Here is a 16338-nt window from a genome sequence, read left to right on the forward strand (position 1 = left end):
TGGATCTCAATACTAAGCATGTCAAAACGGGGCAGACCCGCTGAAACTGATTTAAGTGCTACTGAGGCAATTGTTAACCCTTCACTGTTATGTTTGGTTTGATAGTTAACTGGTACTTATACTGTGACTTTATGGTATATTGATATCATCAGGTTGTGTTCGGCGGCGCAACGAAATTTGCATTTTGGCTATGGTGGGCGGGGGAGCTGAAGGAACGCAGAGTTTTTATCGTTAGGCTGTGAAACAGCGTTCCCAGATCTCAAATTGAGAGGGAGAGTTTATTTTGATATTCTAAGAGTAGAGAGGAGTTGGGTGGGCTTAAAGAGAGGGGAGAGATAGAGAGTTATTTCAGTTGGGAATTGGGGATGGGGGGGGGGAGGAGGGAGGGGGTGGGAGTTGGGGTTGAGACCTTAGGGAGCTTGAACTCATTCATTGTTTCTATAAGCTATAATGGGTGGGGAGGTTAAAATCCTAAGTTGGAATGTTAGGGGCCTTGCAAATGCTACTAAAAGAACAGCTATTTTCCAATATGTACTGAAACAGAGGCCTTCAGTGATATGTCTGCAGGAAACTCACCTAGTGAAGGAAAAGGTTGCTATTCTACAGAAGAGATGGGTGAGAAAGGCGTATCACTCAACGTTCTCAAATTATGCCAGAGGTGTGTCAATTTTGATACACGTTAGTGTTCCGTTTGAAGAGATTGAGGTAACCACCGATAAAGACGGCCAATTTGTGTTTTTAGTATGCAAGATATTTAACAGGTTAATTTGTATTGTGTCAATTTATATTCCACCACCATATTCCAAGAAAAAGATACAGGAGATTCTGGAAATTACGGGTAGGTGGGATGGGGTGCCCCTCCTTATAGTGGGGGATGTGAACAATATATCTAATGATCACTGGGACAAGGGTAGACATGCAGAGTTGAGAAGTGAAGGGAACTCTACTCCTTTTGGAAATTATCTAAGAGAAATAGGATGGATAGATTTGTGGCGGGTGCGTAATCCTAGGACATATGCCTACTCATGTTATTCAGCAACATACGGATCTTTATCTCGCATTGATGTGGCTTTGGGAAATGGGGGGGTGAATAATCTAATACATGAGGTGGAGTATAGGCCTAGAGTAATATCGGACCATAGCCCAGTACTGGTCTCTGTACAAATGACTGGGAAGAGTGGTCTGACGGGGTTGGGATGGAAATTTCACCCCTCCTGGCTACAGTATTTGGATATGGAACAGGTGGGAACTGAACTCGGGGAGTTTTTCAGGATAAATGAAGGGAGTGCGGGGAATCTTGTAGTGTGGGACACCATGAAGGCATACCTGAGAGGAATTTTATTCCGGGACATCTCGAGACATAAAACTAAGTCTAAAATTCAAGACAATGCAGTGATGGAGGAACTGAGGGTGGCGGAAGAGACACTGGCCTCTCAGAATTCAAGAGAAGCACAACTTCGTATGAGGGCGGCTCAGGTAGCGGTCGATGAACTCCATATGCGTAGGGCAGATAGGTTGAGAGCCTTTCAAAAGGAAACATTTTATTCTGAGGGAGAGAAGGTAGGACATTTGCTCTCGGTGGTGGTTTCTGCGCAGCGGGATTCTTCACATGTATACTCCATAAGAACAGAGGAAGGTAAAACGGTTACTCAGGGGGGGGGAATTTTAGACGTTTTTCGGAGATTTTATAGTAAATTATATTCCTCTAGGGTGGATAAAAGTCCTGAGGAAATGAATAGATATCTGAAAGAGGTTGACTTACCCAGACTAGGTAGAGAGGAAAGGGAGTGGATGGATAGACCGCTTGGGGAGGAAGAATTGAAGGCGGCTTTGGCGAATATGGCGGGGGGCAAGGCTCCGGGGACGGACGGTATCCCAGTAGAGGTTTATAAAATTCTTAATGCAGAGTTAATGCCCAAATTGGAGCGAGTGTTCTCTGAGTCGTTGGAGAGGGGAGTGCTGCCCCCATCAATGAGAGAGGCCATCGTGGTGGTTATTCCTAAAGCTGATAAAGATCCTCAACAGCCGGAGTCGTATAGACCAATTTCACTTCTAACGGCTGACATAAAGATTTTGGCGAAGGCCCTGGCGAACAGGCTGACCCAAGTGATCGATAAATTGATTCACCCAGACCAGTCTGGCTTTATGCCCAATAAATCCACGGCAATTAACTTGAGAAGGCTATTTTTAAATATGCAAATTCCTGCAGACAATGCCGGAAAAAGAGTTGTGGTGTCTTTAGATGCCCACAAGGCCTTTGATTGTGTGGAGTGGAGTTACTTGTGGTCGGTACTGGATCGCCTGGGGTTTGGTCCAAAATTCATCTCCTGGGTTAAGTTGCTGTACTCGTTCCCAATGGCAAAAATTAGAGTTAATAATAATTTGTCAGAGAGTTTCCCGCTGTTTAGGGGTACCAGACAGGGGTGTCCGCTGTCCCCGTTGCTCTTCGCTCTGGCCGTGGAGCCGTTAGCGGCTAAAATAAGAGGTGCTCAGGAGGTTAGAGGTTACATCTATGGTAGGAGGGAAGACAAAATTGCATTATATGCTGACGATATTTTGTTGTTCCTGGAGGATTCTGAAAGGTCCCTGTGCAATGCGGTTGCTTTGATTGAGGAGTTTGGTCGGTTTTCGGGTCTCACAATAAACTGGGATAAGTCTTGTATGTTGTTGATTGAGGGGGACAGTATGGGCAGTGGAGAGAGGGCGATAACCACAAAATTAAAGATTGTTCAAAAATTCAAATATTTGGGTATTCAGATTGCTCTTCCTCTAACTACCTTTGAGGAACTGAATTTAAGTCCATTAATGCAGAAAATTCGTACCAAGATTGCGGCATGGAACAAATTACATTTATCGGTGGTTGGTAGGGTGAACCTCTTAAAGATGATTGTAATGCCACAGTTGTTGTACGTGCTACATAACTCTCCCATTTGGATTACACAATGCAGATTCCGTAAGATTAGGTCTTTGTTTGGGGAATTAATATGGGGAGGAAAGAGTCCTAGGTTTAAACAGGAGATACTTCAGAGGGCCAAAACAGAGGGGGGTCTTGCACTTCCTAATCCATGGCTATACTTCTTAGCAGCACAGTGTCAACATCTCAAAGGATGGGGGGAGGAGGCAGGGAGTGTGCAAATACCTAATAGCTTGAGGTTCTTACTACAGGCAGACGTTTTGAGTGACAGTTTGGAGGGAGGACAATTCAAAAAAATGGGTTCACATGGGTGCACTATCAAATTAATTCACAGAGTATGGGAAAAAGTCAAACTCATTAGGGAAGTGAGTGGGTTCACCAGATTCTCGCCTATTTGGGACAACATTTATCTACCGGAATTTAGGCAGAGGGAGGGTTTTCACTTTTGGTCTGCAGCAGGTATTAAATGGCTGGGGCAGCTGATAAGTCAGGGCAGACTTAAAACATTTGAGGAGTTGCAGGAAGAATTTCAGTTGCCACGGTCTGAATTGTTCCAGTATAATCGTATCTCTCATGCTTATCAGGCACAGAATAAAAGGGGAGCCATAGTGGTACAGATTGATCTCATGATCGACTATATCCTTAAGAATAGCTGCACGAAGGGGGCGATTTCAGAAATATATGGGTTTCTACTTTTTTCTTTCCTGGAAAAATATCCCATCCGAGCCAAAGGGAAATGGGAAGCTGAATTGGGAATAATTGACAATGATAGATGGGAGTCGGTCCTAGAATATGTGCCCAAGATATCAATGAGTGAACCAGGCAGGCTATCACAGTTATTCGTAATCCATAGGGCCTATAGAACCCCTGACAGGTTGTTCAAGGCTGGGCTTAGGCAGAACTCGGACTGCCCTCGGTGCTCACAATCCCAGGCGGGGATATTGCATATGATGTGGCAGTGCCCTAGACTGTCCTCCTTCTGGATAGTTGTTTTAAATCGTATTGAACTGGTGTATGGATGTTCTGTCCCTAGGGTTCCACTGACTTGCATATTGGGATATGTGGAGGAAATTGTTACGGACAACATGTTTAAAATAGCTATTGCACGATTGTTATTCATTGCTAGGAAATTGATCGCCAAATATTGGATTAGAGAGGAACCTCCAACAAGAAGAGACTTTCTTAAGCAAGCGGAGCATATACTTACTTTGGAGAAAAGTATCTACACCAAAAGGAATAAGCTGGACATCTTCCACAAGCTGTGGCAACCGTGGATGGACTTGAATTAGGATGATAAATGAGAATATAGGGAACCTAGTATTCAATGGAAATATAACGGATGTTTATTCAAATGGTTGTATGATGATGGGAAGTGGGGTGGCTCTGGCTGAGGTCTCGGGTTGGGCAGGGTGGGGGGGCTCTGGGTCGGGGGGGAAAAAGTTATCTGTAAATGTTTAATGAAACATTGCCATGAGAAATATTCTGATTGTTTATTCTTTGCGGATAATAAAAATCTATCTGATAAAAAAAAAAAGCACGTCATCGCGCCCTCTGAACTGTGAATGTCACAGCAGAGGACCCGGGAGACGGAGCCGCACGCAGCGCTGGAACGGGGGACAGGTGAATATACTCACCCTCCTGGCGGTCCCTGCTATCCGGTGGAGATCGCGGTGTGCGTTCAGTGTTTACGCATACTGCGATCTCCTGGGAGCGTCACTCTGTGAGGCCCAGACTGCGCCGGCTGCAGCTGTAGATGAGTCAATCGAGAAGTGCAATATCTACAATGGGGTCACTTTTTAGATTTTTATGCTGTTCTGGCACCTTTGTGCTCCAATAGCCACACAGTAGTTTCTGATGACATATGGTAGTCACCTCATTCAGGAGAAATTGCTCAATTAATTGTGGGGCATAGTTTCTTCTATTAACACTTGTGTAAGTGACAAATTTGCAGCTAATAAAATGTTAAATTTTTACCACAAAAATGTAATTTTTCGATGTCCCAATTACATAAAATTCAGTGAGGCACCTAAGGGTTCAAGATACTCACTACACCCCTAGATGAATTAACTAGGTAGTGAAGTTTCCAATATGGGGTCACTTATGGAAGTTACTACTGATCTCGCACCGCTGTGCTTTACAGCCGGCGCTCAGTCAGTGCGGGAAGCTGGAGGCAAGGGACATGACCAGACACCGGGAATGTAAGTATGTAGTGTTTTTTTTTTAACATTTACAATGGTAACCAGGGTAAACATCGGGCTACTAAGCGCTTAGTAACCCGATGTTTACCCTGGTTACCTGGGGACCTCGGGATCGTTGGTCGCTGGAGACCTGTCTGTGTGACAGCTCTCCAGCGACCAAACAGTGACGCTGCAGCGATCGACATCGTTGTCTATATCTCTGCAGCGTCGCTTAATGTGACGGGACCTTTTCTTTTCCTAGCCCTGCCATATGGACAAACAGAAATTTTTGACCACACAAGGCGATCCAATAAATGCTACTGTGCAGGTGCTGCCATCTTTCTAGCAAAATGTCGCTGGCACCTGCGCAGTAGCACTATCGCGTTCTGAATTATGCTACTGTGCAATAGCAGCCGCTGCCATTTTGAGGAAGATTTTCTTTTTCTCAAGAAATTTATATCACTAAATAAAATGAATATATGGATATTATAGATCCGATCATGCTACAGCCGCACCTGCATATAATATGCAGTATGTAAAATAAGGGGCAGGTCACTGAGGGATTAGTGACCTATCATAAGGCATACAGATAAATATGTAAGTAGAGCACCACATGAATACCCCCCCACAAGCCTGCCCCAGAACACAAGCATATCATTAACTGAAAACTACAAATAAAGATTAAACAACAATAACAAGGTGGATTTCATCACCCAAGGTATCATTTCAATCAATGTAACGGCGCCGACCTGACACGGTCTGTAGGTTACTCAGCACAATCTTGCTGCAGGTTCCCTTTAATTTAATTCTTACTTCTATTCAACTATACCAGCTCTCCCTCAACTATACAGGTCCTATGGCAATATCTTAACATGTAGATAATACAAAAGATAGATACAAAGAGATGTATGTTAGTAATAAAGGAAGTTTATTGATTCATGGTTAGGGTAGATGCTGATGAACTCAATTAGGACACTTGAAGAGAGAACTATCCAGTCCCCACTATTTCTCATCTGATTAATAAGAGATCATACTTATTAGATGTGACATGCTTGGTGTTTTAGGCTATGTTCACATTGCGTTAGTTCAGTCCGTTCAACGCATATGTTAAACGGACTGCACTGACGCAAGTGCCGACTTTGCACAGCGCTAGCGCAGAGGGAGCATCTGATAACTCCATCTGCGCTAGCGGTGACGGACCCGGAAACGCTGCAGCCCGCGTCTCGGGTCCGTCACTCAATGTAGGACGCATCTCTAGCGGACGCCCATTGTGGGCGTGCACTAGCGATGCGTCCGACATTGCATTCAATGGCGCCATTAACGGACTACGTTACACTGCGTTATGCCGCGGTGTAACGTAGTCCGTTAAACGGAGACACTGAACGCAATGTAAACCTAGCCTTAGTATATAAGAGAAGTGCTGGTCAACCCCTTTAAGATGAAGTTATAGTGCTCAGATGATGGTAAAGTATTCTATATACATGGTGAAATATTTAGGATTGTTATATGCATTCTACTTGTGGATGTTTATTGGTCATTGCATACAATACAATTTCTAATCATTATCATTTAGTGATCTAAAATGCTTTCCCTTTTAGACTTGACCAAACTTTTACTGTAACTTTTCTTGTATGATTCATCAATAAGAAAATATGAAATAAATTATGAAATGTCTGCTTCTCTGTGTAATTTCTCTGACATGTAAGAAAATATATATTTTTTGTTTGTAATTTTCTAATTCTCAACATGAAAATGGTTTCTCCTCTGCATCCATTTTTTGATGTACAGTAAGACTTGTTTTCTGGGTAAAAGATTTCTCAAATTCTAAACATGAAAATGGCTTCTCCGCTGTGTGACTGTTTTTATGTTTAATGAGTCGCCTTTTGAAAGTGAAACATTTCCCACATTCTTGACATGAATATGGCTTCTCCCCTGTATGAGTTCTCTGATGAGCAGAAAAAGATGCTTTGTTGTTAAAACATTTCCTACATTCCAAACAAGAAAACGGCTTCTCCCCTGTGTGAATTTTCTTATGTGTAATAAGACTTGTTTTACAGGTAAAACATTTCCCACATTCTGCACATGAAAATGGCTTCTCCCCTGTGTGAATTCTCTGATGCACTGTAAGACTTGTTTTCTGTGTAAAACATGTCCCACATTCTGAACATGAAAATGGCTTCTCCCCTGTGTGAGTGATTTTATGTTTACAGAGTTCTCCTTTGCTAGTAAAACATTTTCCACATTCTTGACATAAAAATGGCTTTTCCCCTGTGTGAATTCTCTGATGTACAATAAGACTTGATTTATTAGTAAAACATTTCTCACATTCTGAACATGAAAATGGCTTTTCCCCTCTGTGAGAGCTTTTATGTTTAATGAGACTCCATTTGCAAGTAAAACACTTCCCACATTCTGGACATGAAAATGGCTTCTCTCCTGTGTGACTTCTCTGATGTACAGTAACACTTGTTTTCTTGGTAAAACATTTCCCACATTCTGGACATGAAAATGGCTTCTTCCCTGTGTGAATTTGTCTATGCTTAACAAGATTTGTTTTGCAGGCAAAATATTTACCACATTCTGCACATGAAAATGGCTTCTCCCCTGTGTGACTTCTCTGATGTACATTTAGACTTGCTTTCTGTGTAAAACATTTCCCACATTCGGGACATGAAAATGGCTTCTCCCCTGTGTGAGTGCTTTTATGTTTACAGAGATCTCCTTTGCTAGTAAAACATTTCCCACATTCTTGACATAAAAATGGTTTCTCCCCTGTGTGAATTCTCTGATGTACAGTAAGACTTGCTTTCTGGGTAAAACATTTCCCACATTCTGGACATGAAAATGGTTTCTTTCCTGTGTGAGTTCTCTTATGTCCCACAAGATTTGATTTGTCGGTAAAACATTTCCCACATTCTGAACAAGAAAAGAGCTTCTCCCCTGTGTGAATTTTCTTATGTCTAATAAGATTTGAATTTTGGGAAAAATATTTCCCACATTCTGCACATGAAAACGGCTTCTCCCCTGTGTGAATTCTCTTATGTACAGCAAGACTTGCTTTCCTAGTACAACATTTCCCGCATACTGAACATGAAAATGGCTTCTCTCTCATGTGAGTGCTTTTATGTTTACCGAACTTTTTTTTGCTAGTAAAACATTTCCCACATTCTTGACATGAATATGGTTTCTTCCCTGTATGAGCTTTTTGATATTCAGCATCCCAATTGTTATTCTCATTTTGCGTAACAGTCTGTAATGACTCAGAAGATGTAACCTGTTGACAAGGAATAGATGATAGATTTTTGCTGTGAAGGGCTGGAGGTTTATCTGAAATAATGGCATGCTCTTCATATATATATGGTGTGATACCATAATCAGCTGCTTTAAAATCTGTAACTGTGAGATGTCCTTCTGATGCACAGTCATCTGTCAAGAAAAAAAACATTTTTCTTCTTAAATGCTGCCTTTGGAAACAAATCGCATTAAAATTCAATTACTAGCTGACGAAGAAAGGTACAAACTGTAGACTTCAATGCAGACTAATAGATTATATTAAGGTAGGCGGTTGTACAATTTTTATTTTCTCTTCTTTTACAGATTTTTCTTATTGCATTGTTTCAATGTGCTTGCCATCAAACTTTTTTCTAATGAAATGCTCAGTGAAAGTTCATAAAAGGTGATGTCTGACTCATACACTGCCTGACAGCTACATGACCTTATAGCACAAAATAAGGCAAACAAGAGGAGCCGGATGGTCGTATACTGTATAAAGAAACACATACCATAAGATACAGCCTTCCCAAAACCCTGTCTGATGACAAATGCACATCTAGCAGGATGCAGCAGGCCTCCACTAAAAAAGGCAAGGGGCAGCACAGGTGCAAACTACTGATAAAAACAGCCACCTCACACTAGCCAGACATTAGAGGGGGTAGGTGCCTAGTAGAAAAAAATGCACATTGATATAGCTTGCATAGGACGCCAGTCACACAGGTAAGTGTGATGCACAGTGTCTGGTTTGCAGCCCATTAATGACGCCCTTGTATTAACAGGCGGGCTGCGCAGTAGCAGCTATCGGATCGCCTCTATATACACTTATAGCTGCTAAAATGGATTTTTTTTAGGAATATCAGGATAACCTCAACCATATTAATTATATACACAGTACACATGCGATTATGCTGCAACGCAGGTGCCATGGCTGGCACCTGCCTGCAGAAGGTTTGTTTTTTTTTTTTGCAGTATGTACACATTCATTATGGAGCGAAGGGAGAAAGTCACTGAGGAATCAGTGACTTGTCAGAAGCCATACTGATGAATAACTAATCAGACCACCACATGAAAACCCCCCACAGTGTAATGGCACCAACTTGACTGAGTCTGTAGATTATTGTGCATAATTCTGTTTAAACGAGTTGTCTGGGCTTTCTGTATAATTTGTGTGTGCACCTAGGATGCAGAAATGTTTGTAATATACTCCCTTTCAACATTCTGCATGGTGCCCTAGATACACACACAGTGAGCAGCTCTTTCCTGATTCTAGACAAGCTGCTCACGAACTGAGTGTTCCTGTCTGAGGCCTGTCCCACACGTCCAGATAATTCCGGTACTGGAAAAATCGGTACCGGAGTTATCCATGTCCGTGTGCTCACGTGGCACATCAGTGTGGCACACGTGCAGCAGCCGTGTGCCGACTGGGTACCACACGCACCGTGCAGGAGACAGTGCTAGAGTTAAGCGCTGTCCCCTGCTTTGGGTGCTGAATCCAGAATTCATTCCTTCTTCCCAGCAGCGTTCGCTGGAGAGAAGGAACGAAAAATCAGGGGGGTTTTTTGTGTGTGTTTAAAATAAAGTTCCCGGTCAGCTCCCGCCTCCCTCCCCCTGTGCGCCCGCCTGCTGGCATTAAAATACTTACCCAGCTCCCTCGATGCTTCCTCTCAGCGTCGCTGCTTGTCCTGTATGAGCGGTCACATGGTGCCGCATATTACAGTGATGAATATGCGGCTCCACCCCACACCTTGCTGGTGTCTGAGTTGGAGTGGAGCTCTCTGCCCTTTACTGATCCAGCCTCTGACCCATCCATCTGACCCATCAAGAGTCACTCTCATTTCATCAGTCCATAAAACCTTTGAAAAGTCAGTCTTAAGATATTTCTTGGCCCAGTCTTGACGTTTTATCTTATGTTTCTTGTTCAAAGGTGGTCGTTTTTCAGCCTTCCTTACCTTGGCCATGACCCTGAGTATCGCACACCTTGTGCTTTTTGATACTCCAGTAACGTTGCAGCTCTGAAATATGGCACAACTGGTGGCAAATGGCAGCTTCACCCTTGATTTTCCTCAATTCATGGGCAGTTATTTTGCGCCTTTTTTGCCCAACACGCTTCTTGCGACCCTGTTGGCTATTTGCTATGAAACGCTTGATTGTTCGGTGATCACGCTTCAAAAGTTTGGCAGTTTCAAAACTGCTGCATCCCTCTGCAAGACATCTCACAATTTTGGACTTTTCAGAGCCCGTAAAATCTCTCTTCTGACCCATTGTGCCAAAGGAAAGGAAGTTGCCTAATAATTACGCAAACCTTATATAGGGTTTTGATGTCATTAGACAACACCCCTCCTCATTACCAAGATGCACATCACCTGATTTAGTTAAATTGGCAGTTGGCTCTCAAGCCTAAACAGCTTGGAGTAGGACAACATGTATAAAAAGTATCATGTGATCAAAATACAACTTGCCTAATAATTCTGCACACAGTGTATGCCAGACCCTCCCCATGCAGCACAAAGTGTGAGACAGTAGGGGAATCACTCAAATTGTAGGAACCAGAAAGGAAAAGGATTCTACATAGGTGAGTCTAATATGCTGTGCGCATCCATCCATCCACATACACAAAACATATATCGATCCACCCACATCACTAAAGACTCTTCACAGTTCTCGTATGTCAGGAGTAATGTGGGGACATGTGAAGCTCTATCACCACTGTGGATATCGAGTGCAGTGATTGTGCTGGTTTCCATAGACACAGGACACATCTTTGTAATTTCCAATACTGAAGTGATGACTGAGGGCGATGCCGGACACTGAAGCGAGCCGTGCCAGCAGTGGCTGTGTGGTCACATAATAAAGCACAAGGAGCTGTCAAGTTTGGTAGAGCCGCAGGTAAACAAAGTGGGTGCAGGGAATGAAGTGAAATAAAAACAAAATATATAGGCGTGGTGTATATCACAATAAAGCACAGATTGTTAAAAAAAATTATTTGGATTTTGGGAATGGAAAACCTCTGTAACCCTTTCCCGACATGCGCCGTACCTGTGGGAACTGCATTCTCGTAAACTGTAGTACATGTATGGTGCCGGGATCGTAAAGACTCAGGACGTTTAACCCCTTTCTGATGTCGGACAGGATAGTACGTCCGACGTCAGAAGCCCCGCTTTGAGGTGGGCTCCGGCGGTGAGCCCACCTCAAAACCGAGACATGCCAGCTGTTTTCAACAGATGACATGTGCCTACAATAGGGGATGGGCGTAATCGCAATTCCGCCCACATCTATTAACCAGTTAAATGTTGCTGTCAAACTCTGACAGCGGCATTGAACGCGCGCTTCCGGCCATCGGGCCGGAAATACGCACACCGCTGACCCAGTCACGTGATCGGGGGTCAGCGGTGCGTCGGCATGACAAGCAGAGGTCTGCTGTAATTCTACTACATAGGGGCGATCTGAGCATTGCCCCTATGTAGCAGAGCCGATCAGGCTATGCCAGCTTCTAGCCTCCCATGGAGGCTATTGAAGCATGGCAAAAGTAAAAAAAAGTGCTTAAAAATATGAAGAAAAAAAAAATAAATAAACATAAAAGTTCAAATCACCCCCCTTTCACGCCATTCAAAATAAAACAATAAAAACCTACACATATTTTTATTGCCGTGTTCAGAATCGCCCGATCTATCAATGTAAAAAAGGATTAACCTGATCGCTAAACGGCGTAGCGAGAAAAAAATCGAAACACCAGAATTAAGCTTTTTTTGGTCGCCGCGACATATCATTAAGGCTATGTGCACACATTCAGGATTTTTCGCTTTTTTCGCATTTTTTTCGCTATTAAAACGCTTAAAAAACGTATACATATGCATCCCATCATTTATAATGCATTCTGCAATTTTTCCGCGAAAAAAACGCATCGCAGTAAAAAAGGCAGCATGTTCATTAATTTTAGACATGAACTCGTAATGGCCTGTAGAATCATAATGACAGGTCAGTTTTGCATTTAGTAAACCTAGCAAAAAAGCCAAGCAAAAAAACAGTGTGGGATTGAACTTTTTTTGCATTTTCGCCGCACTTGGAATTTTTGTTCCTGTTTTCGAGTACACGACATGGTAAAACCAATGATGTTGTTCAAAAGTACAACTTGTCCCGCAAAAAATAAGCCCTCACATGGCCATATTGACGGAAAAATGAAAAAGTTATGGCTCTGAAAAGAAGGGGAGCGATAAACGAAAAACCGAAAAAAGCTCAGCTCATGAAGTAGTTAACCCCTCTGATGCCACCGTGAAGTGACAGCGACATCAAGGAGAATCGCACAGGGAGTGAGCTCCCTGCCTGCTCCAAACTGCACAACGTGATGCGATAGCGCTGTGTTGATGATCTACATGGTGACCCCCGGCTGCAAGATGGCCGTAGGGTCCTTAAGGGAAGGTGGCTTGTGAACTCCTGCTAAGAGCAGGACCTCCTTCTCCGATACCCTGCAGTGCAGAAGCATTACAGAGTATCAGATCAGGGATATATCACTGTACAGTGATGTCTCATCCTGGGACAATGTAAAAAAGTTTTCAAAAAGTTATTAAAAAAATCCCCAAATAAAGAATCACATAAAATATATATTAATCCAATGAATACATTTATATACTGTATGTAAAAAAAAGTACATATTTGGTATCGCGAGTCCACAGCCCCCAGCTTTATAAAACTGTCCCACTAGTTAACCCATTCAGTGAACACAGTAAAAAATAAAAAACGAGGCAAAAACAATGTTTATCATCATACTGGCAAACAAATGTGCAATAAAAATAGATGAATGTAAATAAAAATGTTATCATTGAAAACATCATCTTGTCCCACAAAAAAAAAGCCACCATACAGCTCCATCAGCAGAAAAAAAGTAAGGGTTTGTGCACACAATGCGGATTTTGCTGCATTTTTCGTAATCTGGGGTCGGGTGAGGGCTTTTTGTTTTGCGTGCCGAGCTGACATTTTTAATTATACCATTTTGATGCAGATATGTTCTTTTGATCGCCCGTTTGGCATTTTAATGCAATATCGCAGCAACCAAAAAAAAACGTAATTCTGGCGTTTCAATTTTTTTTCTCGCTACGTCGTTTAGTGATCAGGCTAATGCTTTTTTATTGACAGATCGGGCGATTCTGAAAGCGGCGATACCAAATATGTGTATATTTGATTTTTTTTAATTGTTTTATTTTGAATGGGGCGAAAGAGGGGTGATTTAAACTTTTATATTTTTTCATATTTTTTAAAAAAAAAATTTTTTCTTTACTTTTGCCGTGCTTCAATAGCCTCCATGGGAGGTTAGAAGCTGGCATAGCATCATCGGCTCTGCTACATATCGCTCCTATGTAGTAGAGTTTCTGCATTGCTATGAGCGCTGACCACAGGGTGGAGCTCACAGCAATCCGGCATCAACAACCATAGAGGTTTTCAATAGACCTCTGGTTGTCATGCCGACGCATCACTGACCTCCCCCCCCCCCCCGATCACGTGACGGGGATCAGCAATGCGCTCATTTCCGGCCCGATGGCTAGAGGCGCTAGTTAAATGCCGCTGTCAGCGTTTGACAGCAGCATTTAACTAGTTAAGAGCGGCGGGTGAATCGCTGACATGTCCCTGCTTTGATATGGGCTCACCGCCGGAGCCCACATCAAAGCAGGAGATCTGAATTTGGATTTACTATTCCGTCTGAAGTCAGAAAGGGGTTAAAAGAAAAAACTGCATTATCAAGTTTATCACATGCGGAACGGTATAAAAATTGTAATAAGAATTGCCATTTTTGTTCATTCTACCTCCCAAAAATCGGAAAAGAAAGCGATCAAACAATGTCAAGTGCCGAAAATGATACCAATTAAAATGTCAGTTCGTCCTGCAAAATACAAGCCATCACGACTCTGTCGGACGAAATATGGAAAAATTATAGCTGCCTAAATATGGGGATTCGCAATAAAAAAAGTCTTTTAGTATGTAACATCAGCCATACATAAAAACCCAATATAAATTGGGTATCGCTGTAATTGCACCAACCCGAAGAATAAAGTCAAAGTGGCTACACAGCATTGTATCTTGTAACCAGACGACTATTTTTTAGCAAGCCTAAAAGAAAAGAATAGACTTATCTGTATGTTTACTTTTGAATTTATGTGTTGGTCATAAAAACAGACTTTTGCTTGAGTAAACCTGTAATATTAACTTGTAAGTTGGCATTTAATGTAACATATTGTGTGCTTATCCTTGAGGACTAGTGATGTTTACTGATATGCTAATTACGCATTGTCTAGGTCTGATAGTTTGTTGACTTTTAAAACAGGAGGAAAATCTATGCACAGGGTTTGATTTCATAATCAAACAATGCAAGTTCGTCGTCACCATTCTTCCCATTATCTGTGATGCTGGATTGAAGGACACCTGTTAAAAATAAAAAGAGGTGATATGCCTCTAAAACAGACAGAGTGAGACAGAGATTCAGCCAAGACATCAAAACATCCAAAGGACCAGAGACAGGACAGCCGCCAATACATCATGGCTCCATCACGGGGGTCACAGATTTTTATTCTACAGGATTTCAACTTAAGGGACCTCGGCCCCGGTTGGAAGAATACAGATCTGCTCCATGGACCATCGCTGAACGATGGATACTTTTGTGAAACCCAGATTGGGACCATCCGGTCACCTGGTACCATGGATATTTTCAGAGTAGCCAGGTTGGGACCCTTCGGTCAACTGGCCCTTGTACCGGAAAGAACTGTCCTCTTCCTACGCTTGTTGATACCTCCTCCCTGTTTGCATGCCTCAGGTGAAGTAGCTGAACATGGAACCTATGAAGTAACAGCTGTATTATGCCGGCGAGGAAGACTCTGTAATGTGCACCATCTTGGGGTATTTTGCTACGACTGTTCTACACGTTATCTGCCTGTTTTGTGGTTCAATAATGTATTGCCACACTGTTTTACCCTCACTCTGTGATGTTGTAGCGTTATGCTCATATTAGAGGGGAATGGGCATTTGGTGGGACCATCCCTGGGCCACGTGCTTTTGGCTAGCGGACCAGGGTGTCTCCACAGTCGTCTAATCACTTATACTGCATGAGGAATGGCATAAAAAATAAATAACTAATTCTTCACCTGCTGTTGATTTTTCCATTCTGCCTTCCAAAAATTGCAGTAAGGTTCAGCGCACATTTATCCTGCGCACTACGCTGAGCGCTTAAATTGGGGTTTCTATGTAAATCTCTGGCGGAAGATTCCCTATAATGAGGCAGATAGAGGCACTGTGGATGCCATAAGACCTGTGATACAGCGGTGTCTGCGCTTTTGTACTCGCCTAAAAAGACTGTCAGCCAGTTTTGTGCACTTCTGAAAAGAAGGACAATGCTGAGTCCAGAGTAACTCTGCTGCCTCATTATAGTGAATGGATCCCTCGTGGGGTTCATCTGAATCACATCACTTGGGAGATTTAGTTGATAACCCCAAAGTAAGTGCTTAGCGTAGAGTGCCGGATACATGTGAGCCTAAATGTTATGTAAAATGTTCCAAATAAAAGCTTCCACTCAATCCGCAAAAAAGCAAGTCCCCACTCAGGTCCGTCAGCTGTTAACGGAAATATAGCGGGGTTTCCACATTACTGGTAGCACAAAGGCTGTGGAAAAGTAAAATAGCTACTCGCCCTTCAAAAGAAATTCAGCAAATTCTGTGCTCCCAAATCCAAATGCCCCCTCCCTCTTAGCCCCAGTGTGTCTAAACTACATTTAGGGCCCACATGTATGGCATTTCTGTAGTAATGAGAGCCCCCCTTAGTTATGGGTGTATGTCTCCAGAGGCATGAGCTGGGCACAATGTACCAGTCACTATGACATACTGGTCACTACGATAGCAGTTTGCAATTTTTACTCAGCAACATCCACTACTATTTGTTTGAGGAAAACACCAATGGAGTCAAAATCATCACTATGCTTGTAGATAAATTCCCAAA

At 42.7% G+C, this 16338-nt stretch overlaps 1 protein-coding gene across 1 annotated transcript in view; it reads right to left on the reverse strand.

Annotated features, from left to right (window-relative positions):
• Positions 1 to 16338, reverse strand: part of LOC138666539 (uncharacterized) — a 195945-nt gene that overhangs the window by 125157 nt on the left and 54450 nt on the right. The window contains 1 exon segment of the mRNA XM_069754751.1: positions 6838 to 8517. Coding sequence (XP_069610852.1) covers positions 6838 to 8517 — 1680 coding nt within the window.

The sequence above is a fragment of the Ranitomeya imitator genome, chromosome 2 (assembly GCF_032444005.1).
Source record: "Ranitomeya imitator isolate aRanImi1 chromosome 2, aRanImi1.pri, whole genome shotgun sequence".
In the NCBI taxonomy this organism is placed as follows: domain Eukaryota; kingdom Metazoa; phylum Chordata; class Amphibia; order Anura; family Dendrobatidae; genus Ranitomeya; species Ranitomeya imitator.